A 25,135-nucleotide genomic window follows, 5' to 3' on the forward strand; every position below is an offset into this window, starting at 1 on the left:
GCCTTTGACTTAGGACAAGCTTTAGTCTTTAGAGTAATAAAAGAGTATAGTCCTGGTTTATTTGAAAGTGGAATTTTCTGAGTTGCAATATAAATGTTGTAAAGTCCTCAGAAAGAATAATCAATGGTCTCAGGTAGAGTCTGGGGTTAAAAAAAAGGATGGGGAGGCAACTTCCTTAGCTTCTCACCTTGATGGAGGAGGTTCCAGCAAGGAAAAGCTTCAACTCTTTGATTAAAAAGCAGTTTTTTAAAGCAAGGCTGAAATGGTACAGTGCAACTTGGTGACTTTTACATGTGTAACTGATGTATCTATGTGTGTGTATGTGTGTATATATATTTAAAAAAAATATTTTTATTTTTTTCAGAAGGGGGAAGCTCTTATGTATTTAGACTCTAGTGAAGAGAAAATACATAAGCAGAAAAATACTTAGCTGTCCACTTAACACATTTTCTGTGGAGTAAATATTCATGGCTGTTAGGAGATTGAGTATGAATGCTGCCATGTTCTCAGTGTTGGTTTATATATATTTGAAAATAAAGGAAAAACTTTAATTGCCATCTACATAGTACTTCTTGAAGTCTTTATTTTAATTGATAGCTGTCAGTAAATATTGATGCCTATCAATAACTTCAAGCATTTGGAGAGGAGAAACTTAACTTTCTAATTGAAATAAAATGAAAACTACGTAGATATAAACAGGTTTTGAAGAGGCACTGTTGGCTGTGAGGCAGTCAACATGCACGACTGCCCTTTCTTTGTTTTTATTGCAAGTTGAGTGTTCAGTACTTCTTAGAAAGTGGTTGCTTGCACACTTGATGGTCACTGGGTAAAACCAACTTAACTTTTAAAAACATTGTTTTTGTTTTCTTTTTTCTCCTAACACTGTATTTTTTCTTTAACATTGCAATTTTGTGTAAATACTAAGGTTTAAAGACCATAAATAATTGCATTTTACATTGTGAAGGGTTAGACAAAAACACTTCAAACTGAATGTTCTAATGCAAAACTTTTCATATTATCCCTAAATTAAATTAATCTGGTATTATCTTCCTTTTTACTAAACCACTCTAGAGTTGTAGTTTAAAGTATATAAAATACATTGTAAGCACATGATTCCTGTTGCATGTTCCACATCTGGCAGCCTAACACTTTCAATATTTCTGAATTGATAGCTGAAAAATATGTCTTATGTTTTGTCAGTCTTAATAGCAACTGTATTAGACATTTGCAGTGCATCATACTGGGCTCTGATAGGATTTCTGAGATGGCTTTGTGTTGCACACAAAGGAGTGGCCAGTACTGTTTTGGGATAAGCTGAAAGAAACTTTGGTGGCACTAATGTGGTCCGGCTGTAATGGTGCATCCGTGTCGTAATAGTGGATAGCTCTTCGGTGAGTTTCAGTAGAGTCATACTCAAGATGGACTCTAACCCGTAAATGCTCCATGCTGACTTGGGAGACACACCACTGGCAGAAGTCCTGTGTGCCAGTTGGGCTGCAGCTCCACCTGAGAGGATGCTGACCACAGTGATGGGTCTGCAGGAAGGGCAGTGGTGAGGCAGCAGAGTGCCGAGTCTCTTGTGCTGGCTCCAGCAGCGAAACGCACGTACGGCTCGATGCACAGCACTGGCCTCTGAGCTCTGTACCTCTTGGACCTCATGCTGCGGAGGGAAGGGTTGGGATTGCTTTATCTTGGATCTCGTTAGTCATTCCCTAGTGGATTGTCTATGGCAACCTTGGTCAGTTGCCACTTTTCAGTTTAAATACTGAGTCAGTGACAGTGAGGTTTCACGAGATGACTGAGCCATTTAAATGCTTCTGGTACTTTTCTTCTAGCTCCTTCTGTGATGCATTTTGCAGCCTGTTCCCTCCGTGCCACCTTAGTTGTTCCAGTGAATGCTTGTGAAGTGGTTATTAAGGATATGGTGCACTACATTGTCTTGTGAGCGGGTTGTTTTTCTTAAAAATAAATCCTTCCCCCTTCTGACTGCCAAAAATAGGCCACATTTATTTTGCTCAACTTTTTTTGTTTTTAATGCTCTGGCTCTTTTTTTTTTTTTTTTTTTTTTTTGACTTTGACAGATTTAGAAGTCTTAATCTCAGAACTGTCTCAAGAAAACATGCAAAAGTTCAGCCTGACTCAGATAACCGTTACGGCTTTTACAGATTAATGGTTCAATAACAATATGCTTGTTTAAATGTAATTTTGAACAGGCTTCCTGTTTCTAAGTGCCGCTATAATAGGAATAATGATGATAAGGTGCTATTAACTTGTAAATTGAAGGTAAAATTTATGAAAGTTTTGTGTAGAAACAGACATGAATTGAAAAGAAACTCCTAAACAAATCTGTTTCCCTCTGTATTACTACTTCAATTACATTTTTTTTTTTTACAAGTCTAAAACTACCTAAAATCCCCTGTAGCAGAAAATATGGACTGTTCTTGAGGCTGAGGATGCTGTCTATGTGTCTGTATGACTTCTGCTGAGCTTAGGAAGACAATGTGTATATCTACCTGAAATGCCTAAAATCTACAGAACCATTTTTAAAAGGTTTTATCTTGTATATACAGAGTCAGAAAAATATTAACCCACATAAATCCCAGCAAATCTTTGGGGCCTAAACACACACATAAATCACTGGTGTGCAAATGTGTATCTGTCCTCTCCTGAACAGGGAGAATCTTCATAACATGCTGTCTGAAGTCAGAGCCAGGAAATAGGAAGATGAACACAGTAAAGTGACCTGAATGAAAGTTTCCCCTAAGTGAAACATCCTAAGTATGTGTGTGCTGGCCTGAGGTAACTTCAGTCCATTCGTTTGTTTTAAATAAATTAGGGGCATAATGTTAATGTTTGTTTCCACCAAGTGAGTAAAATGCATTCCATGAAACAAAAATTACTGTAAACCTAACCACATGAGTAGATAATATAGTTTCTGCTGTAGTGATAAAAATTTTCATTAATATGATTTAATTATTCTGTTTTGTTCCATGCATTATGTACACATCCCTTATTCATTAACTCCACCATACTAAGTAAAAAGCAGTTACTCTTCACAGAATACTCCCAGAGAGAGAGAAAGTGTGTGGGTTGTTTGGAGGTAAAATTCACCATGCTAAATTTGTGGCAAGAGATTAAAGATAACAGTTATATAGGCAGTGCTTGAACAGAGTTCTTAAAGGCTTTCTAGAGATATATGCATATATCTTAATTTTATTTATACGTGTGTGTACACATACACATGTATGTACATACACACGTGTATACACTCATCCGTATACAGTTCAACTTTCTAAAATAACAATAATTACATATTATATGTTAAATATTATATTTTAATGTATGTTTTATATATGGTTTTATATACATGCATATATGCAGACACGTTTGTGTATGTATATCAAATCTGAGTGTTAATTAATGTGTTGATATAGTAGCAGGTAGTATCTGTGGTGTCTGGTTTAAGTGATGTTCCCCTATTTTTATTCTGAGCCCATTGTGCGCTTGCTTCTCTTGTTAGTATAGCAACAAAAGTGCTCTTGGAAAAGGACTTCACAAGTTATTTTAGTGAACTGTATGTTACATAATTATTCCTCTAAGTCACCCTTTCCCTGAAGTATTTGTTCTGCGCAGGTGCTCTTTCCGTACCTGATTACACAAAGGGTATAATAAATAGCAAAACAAGACGTATAAAGAAACTTCCACTTAAAAGAGATCAAAGCAAGCCAGACCATGCAGTCCTTTGGAAACCTTGGCTAGCTCTCTGGTAAATAAAAGTGCTTCTAAAGCAGAAAGTATTTAACTACTGTATTTATACAGGCCTTGATTGACAGGTCAGTTATTAACCTCATAAATACACAGCAACGTAAACCAGTAAGAATGTTTATTCTAGCACTTCCATCTGAAGGAAAATGAAAACCAAGATATAGTGGCATACTCTTACTTCCTTTTAAGTATTTATTTTAGGGCTGTGTAGCATAAAAGAATGTTTTTTCAAGTCAGTGAACTTAAACTATTTTGCTTACTGTTCTGAGATTCAAGTATTTTCTAATTGCTAACGAAACAAATGTTAGATTTACTGAGGGTTCAAAGTCACCACATCTTTATTGAAGGTGCAAACCCCATATCTTTATAATGGTTCTTCTTCCCTCTTCGTAGTGTGTTTGATTTCATGTGGGGTAAAAATGAAATCTGAATTGTTCTTTGCTAACTAACTTGATGTGGTAATAGAAGAGTTGTCCCCTCTTGTCACTGAAGAGGTGTCTTCTATCGTGTTAGGTCTAGAAAAACAAGTATGCAATAATCTTTTATATCCTTGCTCTTGGGCTTATTAGCTGATGTATTGCACCAGTTTTTTCACAGTTGTTTTTTCAAGGCTTCATTGTGGCTTTTCAAACCTCACTCCAAAATTTCATGGCCATTTTGTCTTCTGTGGGAGCACTAAAATCCTCTTATGCATGTGAAATGTTTTTTTGAAAGCAGCTTGTCATGAGTCCTGATAAAGGATGTGATTTCAGGAATTTAACTCTTAGGTATGTTCTTTAAAACAAAATTATCTGAAGCGAACTCTTAAAATTTATATATAATCTTTAAAGGAATTTGCTATTGTTTCTGTCTCAGTAAGAATGATGATGATTCTCAAGTTGTCATCCAGAGGGACTGTTAATCCAGAGCTCTCATAAATATATGCTGTTTCTGAATGAAACAAAATTTTAAGTGGTTATCTCACATCAAACTAGGATTTTAAATACTAGTGTACACTGTGGCAAAAATAATGCTTCATGCTGAACTGACTACTAAGTTATTAACATGCTAAAAACCAGGTAAATCTCAAGAATTTTGTTGCTCTTAGCAGGAGCTATTGTTTACTGTAATTGCAGTAGCTAGTGATGGCCAACAAATACAGGAAGACAACAAAAACAATGCTCTGTTAACAAGACAAAACCGTGGTGCTGGAGTGGGAAGTAGCTAAGTGGAATCATAGAAACTGTAAAGGGATATTTTGATCCTGTTTCCTTGATTCCCAATCAGAGTATGACTGCTAGCAACACTAGATCAAGTCAGGAGTGGCTTTGGATGAGTTAAAAACCTCCAAGGATGGGGATTTTGCAACCGTTCTGAGTAACATGTTCCAGTGCTTCATTCCCCTTTTTTGCTGTAGCCCAATTTAAAACTCCCAAGCTACCATTTGTGACTACTGGTCCTTTCTATACCATCTGCAACTACAAGAAATTTAGGTCTCTAATACTTGATTCCTTCAAGTGGTTCTAGGCTGCTGTTGGATCTTCCCTGGACCTCCTCTTTGTCAAAGAGAACAAACCTGGCTCCTTCAGCTTCTCATAGGGCGTGTACTCTAGGCCCTTTCCATCTGCACAACTGTTTGCTCAACCCTCTCCTGTTTCTTCTAATCTCTTCTGAACCTGGCAACCCAAAACTGGTTGGAGGATTCCATGTACAGCCTCACTGTGACAAGTAGAGGAGGGCGATAACGTCCTTTGATCTGCTGCCGCATTCATCCTGGTGAACACAGTCCAGTATGTGGTTTGCCCTGTTTGCAGTGAGGACGTGCCGTTGGCTCATACTGAGCTTGGCATCCGCTGTAACCCCCGGATTCTTTCCTGTGGGGCTGTTACTGAGCCAGTGGGTTTTCAGCCTGTGCTGATGCTCGGGGTTATTCAGCACAGGTCTAAAATTTTGTGTCTATTCTTGTTGAACTGCATGAGATTTCTGTTGGCCCAAACCTTAAGGTTTCTCAAGGTCTGTCTAGACTGAACTTCTACTGGGTGCTGCTTAAGCCACTCCCCCTAATTCATTGTTGTCCACAGATATGCAGAAGGTGCTTTCTATCTCATCAATAAGTTGTTGATAAAAATATTGAAGGATGTAGGGGCCCCAGAATTGACCCATGGAGTATTTCACTGGTTACCAGCCAACCAAACACTGGACCATGGTGGTCCAGCCCAAATGCTTTGTTTATCCAAGCTGTACTCTCTCAGCTTCCAAATGAGAAAGCTGAGTGTAGCTGAACCTGTTTGGCAAGTACAGCATTTTCTAGCCCATTTTAAAATTTTCTGCCTAAAATGTAGCTTAACTTCTTTACCTAAGAAAAAAGAAATAACAGATTCTGCAAATTATTTTGTAAATTGTCACAAATCTGTTTGAGTTTCATCTGTTTGAGTGCTCACCAGACTCTTGGATTCTCTGTGCGTTAATGGACAAGTTTCTTTAGGTTGGTTTCTCAGTCAGTTACTTTTTTATGGATGTGAAATTCTGAAACCTGGCAAGTTTGGAGCCACCCAGTAGCCTGTACACTCTCTTCCCAAACTCCAGTTATGATACTTGCCCTGGAATTTGCAGATTACCTCCTTGAGCTGATCATAATAGGATCATTTTAGGATGAATTTAAGGTTCTGATCCCCTTTTCTCAAGTCAAGTGAAACCTGCAATTCTTTTGGAGGATTTTGTATTGTATGGAGGTGTGAGCCACCTGTTCACCCTTTCAGAAACACACTGCAGACTTCAGTTTTGTTTGAAAAGGAGTGAAATACAAGCAGGTTTTTAAGGGTGATCGCTGAGTGCCTGGAACTTCTGAAAGGAAGTTCTAGAAACTTTTCTGTACTCATCAGTGTGCATTTTGGAATCTGCTTTCATACAGTTTTAGTCTGATTGGTCACATCAGGGGTGAGATTTGAAAATGACTGGTTGCTAATCTTTATATATTCTTATCAGCACCAGTTCAACTGCATGTGTTTAAGAAAGGATTGGAATTTCCATGCAGGTCAGTGTGTCACAGAATCACAGAAGCACACAGTAGTAAGGGTCCTGCTGGTACACGGACCTAGTTCTTTTCATAAACAAGCTTGCCATGCTGTTCCTTTTATAAACTGATCAAGTCACATCTTAAAAACAATTCGCTTTTTCCCACTATTTCTGCAGGAAGACTCCCTGAATGCCACCTTCCCAAGTAAAACTTCTCAAGAGTCTTGCTGCTTTGATCATTAGAAACTTATCTTGCAGTGTATATTTATTCATGGCCATTTAATACTCATTTGTTCTTATGCCAGCATTGTCCTTTATTTTAAGTAATTATTTTCCCCTCCTGATGCTTCCCTTGGGGTATTTGTGGATGCCAGTCATGTATCCTGTCTGCATTAATTTTGCCAGACAAAACAAGTTGACGTCTTTAAACCTTCTTTCAGAAAATTTGCTTTCTGTTCCCTGGGTCATGTGAGCAGCTTTTTTTAAGCATCTCTCTTAGATGGAACTTAACTGTGATTTATTCCATCTTGCATCCTACCTGATTGTTGGAGAGTGGCATTAGTACTTCCGTGTCTGTACTGACTATATCAGGGTTGATGTGTTACAGAATCACACTGGCCCTTTGTCTTTGTCCTCTTGATGAGGAGTCCAAGGTACCAACTGATAGGCTTGAATCCTTTTGCTATTTCCAGCTGATGAGCTCCTAAGTTGTAACACATTTTTTAATTAGTCCTCGTATATGCAGTCTTCTTATCTGCTATTAATTTAATGTCCTTCTAGTATTCTAGTCCTCAAGATATCCAGTTTTGTTTCAGTGTTTAAATCTTCCTTCTCTACAGGCAATGCCTTATAACTTGTTTCATCAATGGATTTTCATCAGCATGCTCTTAAGTCTTTTACTGTGGTCTTCAATTAAACTAATAAAAATTCTGATCCCAACAGTAGATTAGGTCTACCAATAACTGACTTGAAACATGTTATTTTGGGGTCTTTTTAAATTCATATTTCTTTTCTAATTTATGTATTTTATCTAATAGCATACTCTAATTGCAGTGTCAGGTATTTTATTGTCACTCAGAGATTACACTACAGTTTAATCTGTTAAACCAAAACTGTAGTTTCACTGTGGACCTCGTGTAGGTGTTTCCTCAGACTGTATTGCAGGATGTTGTCTGCTTCCTGCTGTTTTCTGTTTCACAGGAAGCCTGTGGGTTTCTTAGCTCAGAAGGATGCACATGAGAAATGGGTCTCTGCTTGGAGCTGGAGCTACTCTGCTTTTTACTTTGAAGCAAATTTTGAGTAAAAACTTTGCAGATTTCAAACATTTCTTTTGTTGAGGCAACATTCAGGAGACTTGTGTCACAGATTTCAAACATTTTTGTTGAGGCAACATTCAGGAGACTTGTGTGACTAGAACTCTTTTATTTCCTTTGTCTAACAGTATTTTTACTGTTCTTGGGTAACCTATGGATTAGGTTGGCACAATCTAGTTTCTAACAGTTTTGCACGTTTCACTTCATTCCACTTTATCATATTCCCTTATCTGTAACTATTCTCTTTTTCAAGTTTGTTTTTTTCACTAAATTTCTGTATATTCTCAAGGCCAGAAAAAGGGTCTGTAGTTTTTTGAATCATTCTCACTACCAGCACTTTTGAATAATTTAAAATGTTACATATTTGCTTCCTTATTTGTGTAATGTTATGCTGTCTTGCTGTGTTCTAAAATCCAAGGTAAGAAATTATCCTTTTCGTAGTTTAATGAAGGCAAAAGAAGCAAATATGTAAAATGTGGATTATCCGTATAAATCTGTTGTTTTGAATGACAGTTTTGCCAAATTCAGTACTGGTTTTTAAATTATTTCAGCAGCAATTGTCCTTTCAGTGCAAGGAGTAAAGTGGATTACGTTTCTGCATTACTGCCCTTTACCATAAAGGATCATCTGACATATTATGGTTAATTATTCCAATGTAAGGATTGATATAGTAAGAGTAGATTTTACAGGACACAAAAGAGGACTTAATCAAAACTACATTGTTGATCTTGATCTCTCTAAATGTATTTGTCTATATTGATTTTTTCACGTTCCAGTTCTGTTTTTCCTTTTTAAAAATATTCTTATTTTCTCCCCAATTGCAGATCTGACCATGCATTTGTCAGCTGACCTGAGATGTTAGCAATATTTACGTTCATAAAGAGCACCAGAGACCCTTGGTACTCTCAGAAGATTTGTTGTCTCTAAATCTCACCTGTTCTAAACTCAGATATGAACATATTTACTGCAAATGTTCTTTCACATGCTAGTTATTAAAAGCATCACACAAGGTTATAAAGCCTTCAGGTCTTCTGAAAAATAAATGAAAGAACAGCAGCAGATAATCTTTGACACATGTCCCAGTAAAATGATACGTATGCCCCAGTGTCACAGCAGAATTTTAATCTCCTAGAGTATTCTCTTAAGTGTACTGCACAGTTCAAAATAGAACACTGCAACCTCCATGGTTTTATTCTTAAATGTATTTTTTTTTAATGCAGTTAAATAATTCACACACTAATTATGCATAAAGATGGAATATTTATTTAGAAAGACAGACACTAGTTTATAAACATAGATACTAACCCTTACATTATGCAGCATCAAGTCGCTACTCAGACAGACAATGTACGTGACACTAGAGATGTCACAGTTCTCAGCAGCACTTATGAATTTGGTTCTAGAAGTTTGATGATACTGAATGTCTTCACAAGCAAGGCAGATGAAATGAGAACTTGTAAGTATAGGATCTTTAGCTTACTTTAAGCCACCCCAGGTTCTGTTCTAAAAAGTGATAAAGCCAGAAAGCCAGTGCTAAATGAATGGAAGAACTACTGACAATCAAGAGTATAATAAGGGCTTCTGTTTTAGGTTATTTCAGAGAAAAGTAAAACTTTTTTTTTTTTTTCATTTTTCTTAAAGTAGCATTATCAACACTGTAAACTATATCCTTGTTCATGCTTCAAATGACTTTCCTTAAAAGTTGTATAGATTTATGGTCTGCTTTCAGTTATGGATTTTTATTTATTTTAATTTTTACTACTACAATTAGTTGTTGATTTTTGGCAACTTAGCTATGATTCACTGTTGTCTTCCAAATGCTTGCTGCTAGGAATTAAATTCTGTCCTTTGTAGCATCACATGCCTTCAGAGTAACTTCTTGGTGATTTATATGAACTCTATATTCTGTGAAATACCTTTCTTGCTGTAATCACAACCTTCTTTCCCTCCTAAATAGATTCTGGAGCAGATAGAAGTGGGAGTTTGTTTGACTCAAGGGCAAGCAGAGAATAGTTAGGGGTGGTGGGTGTAGCTTGATTCTGTAAGGCATGGTACAGAAGATATCTCTGCATGACTGTTTTTTGTCAATGGAATGTCTCTTCAGGTGGGGAACCTGAGTGAAAACAGGAAAAGAAACTCATGTATGTCTTTCTTTCTACATAAACAGTCTTTGTCATTCTTCTGAAAAGTGCAAAACGTAGTTGCTGTCTCTAGCCATCAAAGTGGAACCTTTTGTGAATGGGCTGGACTCTCGTTTAGTCATACGGCTTTTCTGCAGAATTGCTTGCATATGACAAAGCATTAACAATGTTAAACTGCAAAGTATCTGAGGCAGAAATACGGCATCTTCTTATTTATGTAGCACAGTGTTCTGTGTGTATACAGTTTCACAAATTATTTTTACTAGTGTATTTAGGGGAATATGAGTGCTTCTGTTAGTTTCTCTCTCAACCTTTTCATGTCAAGCATCACTTTAACTATATACTTAAATGACATTTTACATTAGGGAGAGGGATTTTATTGTAAGCATCTTCAGCCCACTGATGATTTTTCTGTTTCATTACAGTACTTCCTCTTTAAGTAAATAACCTTCCACTAGTCCATTGTTTAGGTCTCAGTAATCCCATTTGAAATTCTGGATTTTGAAATTGTGCTACTTTGCGTTACTAACAGGAAAAAAAGAAAATACTATTCCAGCGCCTGTGTAGTTGAATATACTGACAAAGGTGAGCTCTGAAGCAATATAAAAATAATTTCAGCTGGACATAGGGAAAAATACTAGTGTCCTAAGGCTCTTCCCAGTTACTTCTTTTATAAACATGTTGTAGGGTGGATAGATGTAAAATCCTGTGACCTGAAAAATGTTGGGTTTAAGGATTTAATTATGGTAGCTACACTGCCAAAAATCTGTGTTTCAACTGTGTCGGTGACTAATGGAAAGATAGCTATCTATATTTTTAATTTAAGTCTGCCATTCCTTGTTGGCTATATTTTAGAAAAGGGGGAAAAAGTTTCTTCCATGAAAACCGCTAGCAGTGACTTTTGGATTGTTTTAGTCAACATTTAGTGGATATATTCCTTTATCGGTATGTGAAGGACTTAATGTTCTTTTAAAGATGTGGATAGCTTATTAATTATGAAGCCTAACTCACATTTATGTGTGTATGAACATGCATGAGTCTGTTCGAATCACTAACATGCATGAGGCAAATCTTAAAGTGTAGGTATGTATTTTTCAAAGCAGTGTATTTTTGATGAAATTAATAGGAAAATATGTGGCTTAGTGTCATAAACACTTTTGAAAAGCAGAACCATTGCATTTCTTTGTTCCCGTCTCAGTTACTGTACACAAATACTTGTGCGTGCCTAGTAACGTGTACATGTTTCCAGGAGCAACAGGCATGATCAGTAATAAAAAATGAAACAATGAAGTACATCTGTGTTTTACTCTATTTAGCTGCTTTGCTTTCTGCTCGCTCTTCAGTTGCACTTCTCCCTGCCTTGACCTCCCCAGGTAGTGGATTCACACTGAAATCGGTGCTCTGTATTTTTCAGAACGCCTTTTCATTTTGCAGCGCTTCTGCTAATGTGTCATCTTTCATGTTTCCTCTCTGAACTGGAGGCCCTATAAAATCATCCTTTGACAACCAGCCTGCTCAGACAGTTGTGTCTTTTTTTTTTTTTTTTTTTTTTTCTGAAAGTGGCTTGGGCATCTTTTCTGCAGATACTGCTGATGAGTGGTTTTGATGAGACCGCCTTCTCCTCTCATGTAACCTGTGGAGCAGTAAACCAGGTGGGAGGTTATGCAAGTTCCCCACTTCAGTAGTTATCGTTTTCTTTCCCTGTCAAAAAGTTTCATGAAACTACATTAAGTACAAAGAATTTTAAGACTTTGTAAGAATATTCAGTCCCATTATTTAATATTGATTCAATATTGATTCAACTTACTGAATTTTAATACATTAAAAATGGGCCTGTTCAATAATACTTCTGTGAGATGCTACTTGCACATAGTCCTCTCTTAATCCTCTAACCAGTGGCCATACATTCCGTAGGCTACTTAACCCCAGTTCTGTTTGCTTGATGCATTCAGTGGCACAAGAGGTGGAGGTATCACAGCATTTTTTGATTGATTTTTAATTTTTTTTTGAGTTTTTAATGTTTTACATACGAAAACTCAGTAAGGTGGGCTGTTTGCTTTAATACATTTATATATGCATCAAGGTCTTATGTTTTGTGCTGTCTCGACTTTTACATCTTCAGCTTGCTATGTAACACGTGTGTAGAGAATTTAAGTTGTTTTGAAGAAGCTCTTAGATGAGCTGGAACAGTGAAGTTTTAGAATCTGAGTTTGGAACGTTAGTAGCATTTGATGTCAGGCAGACACTTTGAGGTTGGGTGATAAGAAATTACATGTGTGCTTTCTGTTTAAAGAGCCAGTGATTGTCAAACTTGGTATTTTTTTTACCATCCTCACTAGTGCTGCAGTTTATATTAATTCACCATTCAAATGCTTCCATCTAGATTTTTTAACTGAAATATTTTTTGCAGTTGTAGCAGCTCTTGCAGAATCCTTTGTCATGCTTTTAGTTACAGCAATTCACTGTATTGTTATTACATGCCTCCAGAAAGCTTCCTATACCTCTTTGCTCGAACATTTGTTTCCATCTAGTGATCTGTTTTTGCTGTGTTTATTCTGTGGCCTGTGGCTAAGGCATGTTATGTTAGCTGAGTGCTGGAAGAAGCTGTGCTGATGTTTGCCATGTGCCGATTTACTCTTGCGTGATTTTTTTGGTATGCTTATTTTTGCGCACATTTGATCTTGCCGTCTCATCGTGTTATTTTTCTAGACCTGCATCTGGTAGTTGGAAGCTTTGCACTGGAGTCATGCTAACGTGTACTTATTTATCTTGGTTGATCATGTGGCAAGCAAACTCTGCAGCTGACTTGCTTCTTCTAAATGGTTGGGCTTTTATTTATTTATTTTTAAAGGAAGTCTGCTATAGCTGCATAGCATATCTATATAATTAGAACCTCCCTGCTCTAACATTTAAGTGGTTTTTGCTTAGACAATGCTAAATATTTTCCTACAAACCATGAAGCCATCCTTTATCTGGTCAGGAGATTTCTACTTGTCTCTTTTTTTAGGTTGGATTGATTTGCTGGTGGTGGCTTGAACTATAGTGCCTTATATTAATTCTGACTAGTGATGAGTTCGATAAGTATCGGTGATTTACTCTGTTTTGAATATGGTTGCTGCATCTGTACAGGCAAAAATGTGGCCTGGAAATGCCACCACTGCCATGTACTGGAAGCCACACTGTGTAAATCATAGAATCATAGAACGTTGTGAGTTGGAAGGGACCCACAAGGATCACCGAGTCCAGCTCTTGCCCTAGCATAGGACAGTCGCAAGATTCAGATCATGTGTCTGAGGACATTGTCCAAACGCTTCCTGAATATTGTCAGGCTTGGTGCCATGACTACCTCCCTGGGGAGCCTGTTCCAGTGCTCCACCATACTCTGGGTGAAGAACCTTTTCCTCATGTCCAACCTAAACCTGCCCTGGCACATCTGTCTGCCATTTCCTCTGGTCCTATCATTGGTCACCAGAGGGAAGAGATCAGGACCTGCCCCTCCTCTTCCCCTTGTGAGGAAGTTCTAGACCGCAATGAGATCTCCTCTCAGTCTCCTCTTCTTCAGGCTGAACAAACCAGGTGACTTCAGCCTCTCCTCGTATGGCTTCCCCTCTAAACCCTTCACCAATTTAGTGGCCTCCTCTGGACACTCTCCGGTAGCTTTAGATCCTTTTTGTACTGTGGCGCCCAAAACTGTGCCCAGTACTGGGCTAATAGAAGGTCAGATGATTCTGCTGCTGTGTGTTACAGATCTAAGTTACTATTCTGAGGTGCTTTTCAGTGTCAGTAAAATATAAGCATCTGTTAGTACATGTATGTTAAATATATTTTATTAGCTGTTTAGTTCATGAGCCATACTAAAGCAAGTGTAGTCCTCTCTTGTTTGACCAGAATTTTGTTAAAATGGTGCCAGAATTTAAACTGTTCTGTCTTTTCGTTTTAGTGTGATTGAGGGGCCAAGATCCATTTTTCTCAAAAAGCCCCGACCAGTTTAGCTGACAGAGTGTTGGTACACACACATACAGACAGAGTTACTTCACTTGTGTAAACTATGCTGTATCACCATTTTTAATGAAAACATTTTGCCTTGTTTGAAAGCAGCTCATCACGTGTGCATGGTTCTTTTGGATCTCTGTAGCAACAGAATTCTTATAAGTAAACTGGTATTTTGAGTGCAACTAATTACTGCAGAATGCTAATCGTAACTCTTCTCCATTCCCTTCTGCAGAATGACAGGAAGGGAGTTTTTCTCTCGGTTTCCAAGTCTTTATCCTTTCCTTCTCAAGCATTTGGAGGTTGTAACCAGTACTTTGAACAGGTAAGACAGTGCTTCAGAAAGCTTTGAAATATAAAGTGCAATGAAAAGATTAAACTGAGTTGTGTCACATGTAGCCTAATGCTGTTCTTTTCATCAGTGCTGCTTGAAACGGTGCTTCACTAAATTGACACTTCTAGTGTCTTTTGCAAAGGCTTTTTTCCTATAACTTCTGCACATCGCAGTAAGTCTCTGGAGTACAAACTCCTATTGAGTCATTCATAGTTCCTGTGTTCCTAGGATCAGATGTTAAAGAACATATATTTTTCAGAGAAAGATAAAAACTGGGTGTTTGACTGTCTCATGTTTAATGATGAGTCTTCCTAACTTGTTTAAGAGATAGAGGGTCACAGGCCTCGTGTAACCCTAAATGAACGCTTTCCAGCCTGTGACACACTGACTCTGGGGAAGGTCCTTGATCTCTTTTTACGGACTCCACAAATGGTGGCTGAGAGCTCCAATTTGATCAATGCAGATGCTATAGTTTGGGATGATGCTGATGCTGGTTCCCCCAGGTTCATGAACTTTTAAAGTAAACCAGTGCTGGCTTTGTTTTTTCTTAAAATGTTCTGGTATAAACTGTGGAAGTTCAGCAGCTGATTTACGGGTGAGGCTCATCTGTCTGTTTAATGGGCCCGAGGTGGATACTTTGGAGCAGGAGTTTCACTAGTCGTTGCATGTTTTGCAGTCTCTGCTCTAAGAGAAGAGGGTGTATATATTCCACACAACAGTCTGCTTTACCTGACATTTTGAAAGGTGACCCTGGAAAATTTTGGGAAGTCTTTGAACTGGAAAAGACTAAAAGCTGCTGCCTGAAATGTTGCCCTTGAATGCTTTTTTCAGTGCAGATTAAGGCTTGTGTCTTGTTATTAGTCATTAACTAAATCAAGAAGTGTTGATTTTGAATTTGATTTCTGATTGTTTTTACAGTATGAATAGTAGCTATTTGGTGTCAATGACAAGAACTATTCTTTAATAAAGCTTATTATTTACTATATACACATTTCCTCCCAAACTGGAACCCCCCCCCCCCCCCCCCAAAAAAATCTTTTTGTAACTCAACTTTCTCAGTTTCTCAGTTCCTAGAGAAACATTATCTGTGCTGGTTTTTAATACTATTTAAAAGCAAAGGCAACTCACCATCATTAGGGATATAGGAGGCTTGGGTTAATGTAGGGAAGTGAAGGCAGCACAGCTTTAAGTGCCTTTATACAGGGGTTCCCAGTGGTGCCATAGAACAACTGGATGCCATGTTTGATCCCAGCAGGGTTTGCACTTTCTTGCAGTGATCAGCCTAGCATACCTCCTTGAACCAGAAATGCAGAAGGGTATTTTAAGTGGATGAGCCTCAAGACTAGCATGAAGGAGGATGCTTTTTTTTCACCAAATTCTTCTTATCACTTTTTAATTTAGTGAAGCTGAAGAGTTGAAAATCCATCCAAGCCTGTTCCTTTTGCTTTTAATCCTGGGAAGGCTGTATCCATCTCCAATGGATGGCACTTACTCAGCACTCAGCATGGCACCATTTGTCCCATTTATTATAAGGTAAGGTGATTTTATGGGGGTTTTTTGTGTGGTGGGAGTTCTTTCTTGAATCTTTGAATTTTTTATTTTTTTTTTTATAAAATGCCATTTAAGCTTCTCTTCAGCTTTAATTTTTAAAGGGTAAACTGATAGTCATTGCTTGGACTTCTCTATATTATTAATGCTTGTTTTGGGGGATTAGAAAGAATTTCAGCTCATGCAAGCCATTGCATGACTTGTTCATAAATCTTAATCTGTAAATGCTGTACAGCATGATTGCTGCCATAGAGAGGGTAGATGAAAACTGATGAGCTTGACTGATTTTAGCAATCCAAAATTTGCTGTACAAACTTCTAATGGGTTTTGCAGTCCTGAAGAATGACTGTTCATAACACATAAATATAATTACTAATATAAAGGTTTTTAGATGTGTGTATGTATCTCGATATCCATCCATATATAAAAACATATGCATATAATGCTAGATAAAGATATGGCTATATCCTCTATTTAATATATTTCTAAGTTTTTATACAGTCCAACTTTTATTAATATGGTGGTTACATCAAGATATTCAGCAAATATTTTTGCTATTTGATATGCTGCTATTGTGGGATGGGGAGCCTGATAAGGGAACAGGGTTGTGGTGAGTGCGTAATCAGTATTTGGGAGGAAGTCTTGCTATCTGTTGTGAAGGCTTCAGAACAGTAGGCTGAGAGAGTTCCATACTTAATCTTGCTCTTTTAGTAGTGAAATGAGATAAAGTTGTTTTTATCCTAAGATCTTCCAATTTTTATTTTAAACTACTATTTGAGTTGGAAAATAATAATAGCTCTGTCTGCTTATTCTTCAGAGCAGATGTGATGTATCTCTTTCTTCTTATGTCTTGTGTTTTTTTTATTTTTCAAGAATAAATAATAACTTACCATTTTTTCTTAAAGGAAAAAACCTGTAGTAAGAGTTTTTGAATGTACTGTATTTAACAATTAAAAATGTTTGAGTTTCTACCGTATTTGAATCCTACATGCTTTTTGGGTAAACATGTAAAACCGTATTTGTTAGTTACATCATCGATTAGCTCTGGTTTTGTGTGCCTCCTAATATACTAGCAAATGCTTTTTTTTAAAAAAATAAAAAATTCACAGCATAGTTTATGATACCAGTAATAGATTAACTTCTGACAAGCTTCTGATTACAGCTTTTGAGTTCTGTCTTTATTATGACCACTACTTTTTGCAAGGTACATACACCAGCAGAATAACTCTTCACACTTAATTAGCTTATTCTCTTGAGGTTATTTAAATCCATTCAGAGGATGTGGCGATAAAACCCCAGTAAAATCTTTTAAAAAATAACCTGAAACATTCAAGAGACCTCTATCATTGGACCTTCCTTCCTTTAACTATGCTCCTAAAGAGGAATGATGTGGCAGGTAAAGATGAATTTTCTGTGTTTCCTTTCTATTGAATTTGGCAGTAAGTGCTATGGATGCTGGTATAAGCCTGGAAAAAAATTCTTATATATTCCAGACAGAAAATTGTATGTGGATATACAGACTTGCTTTTTCTGAAGGGTTACTTAAAAAAACGTTGGCATTTTTTATGGGTGCCAGGGGACAATACCAAGGATTCTGCAAGGGGAAATGTATATATTTATGATATAGCTCAGTGTGCTGTATACAGCTCTTAAGCCCTCGTTCTGTGAATACCATGATTGTTTTCAGTTCACTTTTGACTGTGTTACTTTGGATACATAGGGGCGATTTACCTGAGCAAGATAAAGCTCAGCTAAATCTTTGGCTCTTTTCCCTTCTATTTCCCTTCCTACCTTCCATTCTACAGGAACAGATGAACTAAAATAAAATTACTTCCTTTTCATTTGGTGATTCTTTATAAGGTGGTAATGCAGGTTGTTGTGAAGTAACCTCTTAGAGAGGACTGAAGAGAAGGCCTGGTGCCAAAGGCCCTATGCATCAAGACATTAAATTGTATATGTTAACCACTCCTTTGAATTGCTCAGTGTAGTGTTGTGTTGTATAACACCTGTGTGTACATGTAATTACATGGCAGCCCAATGCGATTATAACATTTAATTGCTCTATTTTGACTGTGAGATTTTTACGTTTCTATTGCTGTGCCACTGTCAAGGAAGCATGTTGCTCATGTGTTAGGGAGAGAGGAAGGGTGAATATAACCCATAACTGATCTTCAGACTTTTTCCAGGGCTCAGCCCACAATGAAGTGGCATTCATTTGGTGCTCTGAGAGGATGCACAGAATACTTAGGGTGTTTGCAAGCGAATGAGCAGTTCTCTGAACAAAACTGGGTTTAGCAAAAATAATTCAAATTGGGCTTTTGAAGAGTTTCACTTAAGCCTGAGTGGAATTTTCCATCTAGTGGGAGTAGAGCTGTGGTTGTTCTGACCGTGCTGAGATGAATTGCACAATATGAGTAGGATTAAATGCTGCAAGGACAAATCTCAGTCTCCGTTTGCATACTTGTTACTCCCTGTTGAACTAGGGCATTTGATTACCTATCTGCAGTTTTATTAGAAGTTATTTTTTCCCCTTTCCTCTTGCAGATGTTTATTTGGAAGGGAACACTTTGATTCACAACTTACTACCTTTTTTCTTTTATTTTTTTAAAAAAAGAGCAAGATAGGTCTGCTTTAATGGTTACTTTCTAAGATGAAGGAATGTACAGAATGCTTTTGATTAACAAGGGAGGTAATTGGGAGGTAATGTTTTAAGTATGAAACAAAAACATAACCTTCTTCTTGCCTCCCCCTTCCCAAAGACCTGTAATATCTTCAGAATGATCTAAATTTGAGTTACCTTATGTCCTCTTGTACCATGGCATTGACAGAGTGTTTGATTAGTGTTAACTGTTCTGGGCTGAATGCTCTGAAGGAGTAAAATGGGCCTTGCTGTATGGACTTTGGTACTATTCATTAATTGAAGTCTAGCCCTCTTTAGGAGTGTGACTTTTTAATCTTTTTAAGAACTCTTTAAAAAATTAGGTTTAAAATGTCAAACAACATAAGGTTTTTTAAAACTCTTTGGGTGCCTTGTCTTCCACTTGACAAAACTGTTTTTAATCCCTAGTGAAATTTCTCCTTTAAAACTTTTTCAAACAGACAGATTTCAAAGCAGTGTTGCTTCTAGGTGTATTATCTTGCAAGTCATTGAAGAAACTCACTGGGGACAATTTAAATAGAAATGTGAACATCTTTCCAGGAAATTAACACAGTTGTGAAATAGACACTATTTTCCTGTGCAGAATGTTGTAACTTGCATCTTTCTGTTAAATGAAGAAGCTAAGTTCCAAAATCCCCTGACGGTCTTTTTAGCTGGGGACCAGGGTAGGTGGCAGTGGGGCGCACTGGTCCTTAACAGCTGTTCTTTTCCCCTTCTTGCCCACCTCCATCCACCAGCCCAAACTGATATGGTGGTTTTGTTTTTTGCACTCAAGTGAGCTTGTCATGAATATACAAGGATAATTACTGTGACTCAGTTAATGATAGACACTAAGGTGCAAGGAACACAAAATTTAGTGTGGTGAGGAAAAATTTTCTGTAGGATGGAGCATTGTCAGCTTTCCTGTTACCATAAGTCATTCCTAAAAGAGTGCTTGGAGGAGAGGGGAAATCCACAGCAGCTGTGAGCAAACTGGCAGCTCAAATGCTGTCATAGTAGCTGTGATAGGAAAGCTCAAATAAATCTGTTATTTAAATGGGCTGGATGCATCTGCTAGAGGGTATGTGGCTTTACATTGATCTTGTTATCCCCTGCCTTGGAAAGGCAGAAGAAACAACTGAAGATGGTATGACTTTTTTTAGTGATACGTTTTTTCTTGGAAGTTGCTACTTTTGCAGCTTGCTTGTTGGAAAGGGCTCTGTGAGACCTCCTAATAGGCTGCTGGCAATGTCAGCTCGGCAAATTTCTTAAAAATCACTCAGCTGAAGCAGTGCGAGGTGTCAGGAGTGCCTCCCGTGATCCCTTTCCCACAGCAGTGCTGCGGCGCCTGCTGCGTGGGAACCCTCTGCAAGCACCAGCACCTCGTCCCACCAGGTTCCTGTGAATTGTGTCATTGTGGGGTCTGCCATCCTGCAATGCCCATTGCCTGTGAGGCCAGGATGACATTCCTTTGCTAAACTTTGTTTTCTTGGGCTTTTTGAAGGGATTAGATCTAGGCTCTTTAACTCCGAAGATCTGTTACCCTAGGGATTTGGTGGGCTCTTTTTGGATGTGTTAGGTGACTCTCACCTTCTTACATTTCTTAGCAGAGAATTACGTTTATGATTCTGTCCCTCTGCAAGAAGTGATGCAGACTGTTGGCCCCAATTTTGTTCAAACTTGGAAGGAAAAGCAAAAAAAATCCTGGGAGGCCATGATTCCACGTGAGTCTTTAGTCCGTACGTGTAATAGAATCATAGAACGATTTGGATTGGAAGGGACCTTGAAAGGTCATCTAGTCCATCTGCCCTGGGATGGGGCTTCTACCACCTCTCTGAGCTGCCTGTTCTAGTGTTTCACCCACCCTCATTGTAAAAAATTTCTTCCTTATATCTAGTCTAAATCTACCCTCTCTTATTTGGAAAAACATTACTCATTGTCCTGTTGCTGAAGATCCATGTCTTTCTTGTGCTGAGGTCTCCAGAGCTGGTCACAGCACTCCAGGTAGGGTCTCACAAGAGCGGAGTAGAAGGGCAGAATCACCTCCCTCGACCTGCTGGCCACGCTTCTCTTGATGCAGCCCAGGATATGGTCGTTGGCCTTCTGGGCTGTGAATGCACGTTGCAGGCTCATGTTCAGCTTTTCATCCACTAGTACCCTAGTGATGCGATACTCTTGATTTTATTCAGTGGGTAAATACATTCAGTTTTGTTGACTTACAGTTAAATCTTTCTTAAATCTCAACAGATGCCAGTCTAGACTAATATGCAGGTTAGAAAAGATTTTTCGTAAAACTTAAAAGCAAAATATGTGTTTCTGCTATAAAAGATCACACTTACCCAGTGAAGTCTGAGAGGTTCAGTGTATAACATAGAGAGTCCATATATTCTTCTGTACAAAATGCTATTCAGAGATTAAGTCTTTTCAGATACCAGCAAGCTTAGGAAGCTATTTTTAAAATGCTGTTGCTCAGAATACAAATTTCTAATAAAAATACAAACTTTAATTTTAATATCTTATAATTAATTTTGGTTTGCAGTTTTTATTGGCCAAAGTGAATCAGAGTCAACCTTTAAAAATATTTGCTGGGAATATAAAAAGAGACCTTCAGTTGTACTCTGCTTGAACCTAGTGCAAAGGATTAACTGTTTTCAATAGTTTTCTGATTAGTAAAGTGGTGAAGGTCTTTCCCATGTAATGAAGCAGCCTTTCGATGTTGCATAATACTGTATTGTCCCCCAAATGCAGTTTTCAATTGTCAGATATACTTAATGTAGTTATGTTATTGTGCTGTCTTTTGTCATGACTGATTTATGTCTGGTTCTTTGATGCTTTCCTACCAAGATGCAAAATGTCATCCTGATGCAACCTTGCCTGTTTTTTTTTCTCTCCCCATTCTTTTTCCAAATATGTTCCCCAGTTCCTTACATATTCCTTTCAGTCTTCATTGCTCAGTTTACTTTGGTATAGTAAGCTATACTATACCAAAGTAAACTGGGGGAAATATTATTGCCATAGTTCACATCTTTTGCTTTTGAACAACAAATGCAATTATGTAAAGATGCATACATAAAATTACGATCTTACCGTTGTAACCTGTGTGATCTAATGTTGCAAATCATTGAATTCTATGTTTTAGGCAGTTTGAAAAATGTATATTAAATAAGCAAGACTAATCCAGGTTTCTTTTAGCTTCTTAGGAAACAGAGCGCTTGATCATGAATTCTGGGGCTTTCTATGAGTCACAGTTGTGTCTTACGATTTTCTAAATCTGTGAGACCTCGCTTCTTAAGGAAACATCCTAAGGAGAAGAAGACCCAAGTATAGTAGTATTAATATTCTAGAAGGTGGTGTGAATTTAAATATTCAGTGATCAAGAAAGTTACTTCATGTGAGTTGCTCTTTTGAAAAAATTAATCTTTGTTGACCTGAGCCTATTAGTTTTATTACTGTGTGTTGTGTTTAATTATGTTAAATTACATACAGTCTATCAGGTGTCTGGTCCTGTTCCATTTTATCCCTGTAACAAAGCTTGTATAACCTTCATGGGAAATGGGTCCAGGATAAGATGGAGTAATAAGGAAACAAAATTCAAATGTAAAAGCAGAAGTGTCTGTGAGACTTTGAAAGAAGCTTAAAATCTTACATCGACTAAAGAGCGCAAGAGACGGGGCGGGAGGTGAGGGAGTTCTGATAACAAGATATCTTCAGTTTGTTTGGGAAGAGCTTGATTGAAGTTATTCATGTATACCTTGTTAAAATTGCTGTTCATATAAGTTGTTTAAATACAGTTTCCCTGATTTTTGTTTTGTTTAACACATGTACAATTGCATATGAAGGTTTAGTACGTCATCCTGTATCTGACTTGAAAGCAGCCATCTGAATTTCTGTAGGCTAAACACTGGTATCCTTTGGTAAGTGGCCAAACAAGATAACTGAATGGTTGTGCTAAGCGTGCTTCCTCTGCCTTTCTCTGCTTTTTCCTTTATTTTAGTGTGACATGGCACCAGTAGGAGAATTATAATGTTAAAACTTGGCCATTTTCAACTGTCATTTCTGTAAGACTGGGAATCTTACCAGGGGTCTGATAAGCAAAGAGCTTTTGTGGGAATGCCTTTTCATGTTAGATTAAAAGAACTGCATATGTGTGTTGCAGCGTTGTATTAAAATAGCTGCTCTTGATTACACTCGTTTATAAAAGCATCTCCCTGGGTTTTTGTATCACATGCACATACTCTCAGTCTTTGGTCTCTGTATTTTTTGTCTTTTTTGTTGGGTTGTTTTTTTTTGTATGTGTGTGTGGTTTTTGGTTGTTTTGTTTTGTTTTTTTTTCCCTCCTCCCTCTCCTTCTTAATCTAATGTCTAGTTGGTGTAACTGCTTAGAATTATATCTGTCTGCAATAATTTATTGTTTGTAATTCCTGTGATACCAGGAGCAGGCTGTGACCCATTGGGATGCCCTGTCCTTGCTGGGGAAGCTTGCGGGGCTGACCTGCCATTGCAATGTTAAGACAGACATCCTTTTGTTTACAGGCAAGATTCCCAAACTACATGAGCTGGCATAGGCATTTGGAAAAAGGAGCAATATACACCCCTGAAACATACATTGTTTTTTAGATTCATATTATATTTTGTAGTGTTAAATCTCTTGCTTGACATCTAAGGTGGAAGTTTTGCATGGCTAAGAGAGGAGAGGAATGCGTTTCCCCTCCAGGCATAACTCCTCCCTTGTGAGTTGGGGCTGGCTCAGAATTCTTCCATTTCTACTTACAGTATATTCTCTGTGCAATCCTGATTGCATAGTCATTGGTACTGATCTGTAAAAATATTTATGGTTCACTGTAAGTATTTATTAATAAGATTTTCAGACTTTTTTTAGCATTTTAAAATAAGAAATGATAAACAGTTTGTAATTTTTCCCATTTAATTAACTTGAAATTGTAGTGCTAGATAAAACTGCAAAGTGCTTGACTGTTGGTAGTCTGTTCAAGACCTTCTGATCAACTAAAAATCACTGTACATCTCATATGTTCTTTGCTGTATTCCTCAGCTTTTTCTCTTAAACTATGGGCAAATTTCTTTTCGTGTTCAAGTGGTGCTGATGGGAAGTATTATAACCCCTAAGGTATTTATTATTGATTCCTTATTCCAGTTTTTACTGTGTTCATCAGTCTGTTTGCTTCTCATTAGCAGATTATCATCTGAAGCAATTTAGGAAATATTCACAGACTGTAGCGAGCTGTCAGATTCATGGGAAATAAAGAATTATGTCTAGCAGAGAGGCGTTCATGACCACTGAGAGTAACAGTATCGTTCTCCAGCATTGCAGGCTCCTGAAGAGGGCCAGTGGCTGGGATCCTAAGTTAAAATTTGATGTGTACTACTTCTTGTTTGAAACATGATCCAGTAAAAAATCTGATGTGGTGCTCAACTATTAACATATGATTGGTGAAGTAATTGTATTACTCATTTACATACTTCAAATTAGCCCATCGGTAAATACTTTACTGGTCAAGATAAGTAGCCAAATAGTAACATTTCACTTGTCCTGCAAAAGTATTTGTAGGAAGGAACATAAAAATGGGAAGAAATAATGCATTGATTATGCAAAGGATGATAGGTATGTTGAAGAAAACAAAGTATGATGATATGTTTAAAAACCAATATTATTTTAAAAGACTGGTGTGAGTTTGAGAAGAGTTAATATTGGGAAGGCTTTTGGCAATGGGCTAGCTACTTTTGGTGGTACAGCTGAAAGGAAAGTGTCTTTGAGAACCCATATTCTTTTGTTGTTTTTATGAGTCTGATAGTAAGTTTTGAAAATTGCTCTTGTTGCATTCTTGTTTACAATCAGCTGAAGCTTTCAAAATCATTACAAGGTGCTGAGACTTGATTAATGCATTCAACTCCCCTTTCATAGGGTTCAAAGTAATGCTAAGGTTGCTAAAACAGAAAGCAGTTTGTCTGCGTTTTGTTCAGTTTTTTTTCCTGTTTTGCTACTAAGTGGTGTGTGTTTCTTTCCATTATTCATCAGTTGTGAAACATCATAGTAACTTCACAAAGTAACAAAGTTGAAATATGGTTGTGAATGGAAATTTTTCTCAGGACCTTGAGTTCAGTTGTTTTTTCTCTAGAATGCTGTGAACCAAAAACTGATGAAAGGAGGCTCTAACTTTATCTGACTGCAACAAATAGTTAAAGAAACCTAGAGGTTAGCTACCTGGAGATACTATTTGAGGTTTCTTGATGGGAAATGCAAGAAAAGAGATGCCATTTAAATTGTGTCAACATGTTCTATAGCAAATCTCCATTTGAAGAGAACATATTTTTGTTGGTCTAAAGTTCACACACAATATTAGTAACAGTTTTCATAGCCTTACATGTTAGAGATCTTAGTTTATTGTCCAGCTGA

At 37.5% G+C, this 25,135-nt stretch overlaps 1 protein-coding gene across 1 annotated transcript in view; it reads left to right on the plus strand.

The window, feature by feature from the left end:
• The window catches only part of THADA (THADA armadillo repeat containing), a 135,324-nt gene that overhangs the window by 38,818 nt on the left and 71,371 nt on the right, over positions 1–25,135 (plus strand). The window contains exons 26-27 of the mRNA XM_010172532.1: positions 14,439–14,528; positions 15,939–16,070. Of these exons, the coding sequence (XP_010170834.1) occupies positions 14,439–14,528; positions 15,939–16,070 (222 nt within the window). The remainder of the gene's footprint in view (positions 1–14,438; positions 14,529–15,938; positions 16,071–25,135) is intronic.

This window comes from Antrostomus carolinensis, unplaced genomic scaffold (assembly GCF_000700745.2).
Source record: "Antrostomus carolinensis isolate BGI_N321 unplaced genomic scaffold, ASM70074v2 scaffold4477, whole genome shotgun sequence".
Lineage (NCBI taxonomy): Eukaryota > Metazoa > Chordata > Aves > Caprimulgiformes > Caprimulgidae > Antrostomus > Antrostomus carolinensis.